At 36.8% G+C, this 1985-nt stretch overlaps 1 protein-coding gene across 1 annotated transcript in view; it reads right to left on the reverse strand.

Annotated features, from left to right (window-relative positions):
- Positions 1–1985, reverse strand: part of TMPRSS15 (transmembrane protease, serine 15) — a 149194-nt gene that overhangs the window by 56877 nt on the left and 90332 nt on the right. Inside the window, 1 exon segment of the mRNA XM_012642972.1 lies at positions 1129–1269. Coding sequence (XP_012498426.1) covers positions 1129–1269 — 141 coding nt within the window.

The raw sequence follows: 1985 nt of genomic DNA on the forward strand, positions 1-1985 counted from the left end.
CAAAATGCAGAAAGGCAGATTAGTTAATTGGGCTACCACTCACTTCTACCTAAGTAGCATGGATAATAAAAATTTTGGCTTATTTTCAGGGCCAAGGGGTAGACCAGATACAGGTTACCTTCCTGATTTTCCAGAAAGCTGAAAACAGATAGCTTTCTGGGATGGAGTCAAAAGATCTAGGCCAGTTGTGAGCGGGGGAACAGATATAAACATAACTTAATTGCACAATTGGCTTTGGAATTAGATAATAGGCCAGACGAGGATCAATCAACCAACACTGCCTCTTTTCTAAATATTCCAATGAAAGACATCTATTCCATAGATATTCCTATGTAAAGGAAAGAGAGATGTAGGAAGTAACATGTATACTGTCTTTCTGACGTATTTGCACCTAGAAAGAACCACTGAGTTGTGGGGCAGTAGTATAAGAAAAATCAAAGTCTGAGCGGAGCAACAAGTTTTTAAAAATGTCTCTGTAGATTTCTGAGTGACAAAGATATATCCTATATATATGAATATAAAGAAATATACATACACACACACATACACATATCCCATGATGAGGAGGCCACTATTTTGTTTGTTCCTGCTGATTATATTACAGATATAATGAAACATATGAGTGCGAAGGTTGTGCATACCAGCAAATAGCATTACATTCCTTTATTGCTGTGCTTTACACTGGTTGTCTGTAATAAGTTGATGATGTTAATTTTTTAGTTGAATGTTGTTGGTATTTCAACAGCTCATTTGCCTGTTTCCCCCTTTGCTCTCTGAAAATGCTCTTGGCAAAGTTAACATGACAGACGTCTTCCTTCCTGGACCTTAAATTGGGCCAAATGCCCCAATTTAATGTTTAATGCAGCCCTCTTCAGTGGACAAAATTGAAGACTCTACACACTAGAGAAGTGCAACTAGATTTGCTGAAAACTGTTGTGGATTCCTGCTTTGAACAAACTCAGACAATAGTTACACACATTTAAAGGAAGAAAATCTTCACTAAGATGAGAAAGAATGAGTGTCTTAGAACTCAAACATTGAAATCATGGTTTAGACCTTGAAATCCTGTTCATTTTTATTGTTTTCTTACAAAAGTTATTATGCAATGTGCAATCTTGAGGCTCTTACCTGGAATACCCAAGTTATAGCCAGTAGTGAAGTTTGCTTTAAACCCTCTTCCTGTCACAGTGGTGTCGGTTATTAAAAGCACAGCCATTCTATTGGTGGTAGAGAACACATCCTCTACTGGACCAGGCCCTGTGTACACAGCTGTTCCAAAGGAAAATTAGATAATCAAGGAGATGATCTCTTGACTTTACAAGGAAATATACCCCTTATTTCAGTTTCATCTTCCAGATGTAGGGTTACCTGCTGCATGGCTTGCTCATGAAGCAGCCACAAGTAAATAAATGTGTACATTCTTTTACATTTTGACACTGCTTCAACAAAGGAAACTTCTTTATTGATCTTCTTTTTATATTGCCTGCAGTTTCTGCAGTTCTGTAATTTAACAATGAATTACTCATAGTATTATCTGGCTTAGCACGCCTACTATTCAAGGGTCATGTTATCCCAGAGAAACAACTGATTACTTTTAAAACCTTTATATTAAGAAAATAATGCAGATTATAGTCTCCTTTATAAATTTTTGACCAAATTTATTTGGTATGTTTTGTTAGTTGAATGATAAACCTAATCTGAAGGATGTATTAATTAGAGATAGGTAATATAAACCTACAAGGTGGTTTTCAAATGTTTTACCACTAATCTCTGGGCTTGGGGATTTCATAAACAATGAAATACTCTTTATTAAATAATACTTCAGCTAATTAAAATATACATTTAGGCTGGCCACAGTGGCTCACACCCATAATCCTAGCACTTTGGGAGGCCTAGGTGGGAGGATCGCTTGAGGCCAGGAGTTCCAGACCAGTCTAAGCAAGAGCAAGACCCCATCTCTACAAAAAATAGAAAAATTAGCTGGG

Source organism: Propithecus coquereli, unplaced genomic scaffold (genome assembly GCF_000956105.1).
Source record: "Propithecus coquereli isolate 6110/MARCELLA unplaced genomic scaffold, Pcoq_1.0 Scaffold192, whole genome shotgun sequence".
In the NCBI taxonomy this organism is placed as follows: Eukaryota; Metazoa; Chordata; class Mammalia; order Primates; family Indriidae; genus Propithecus; species Propithecus coquereli.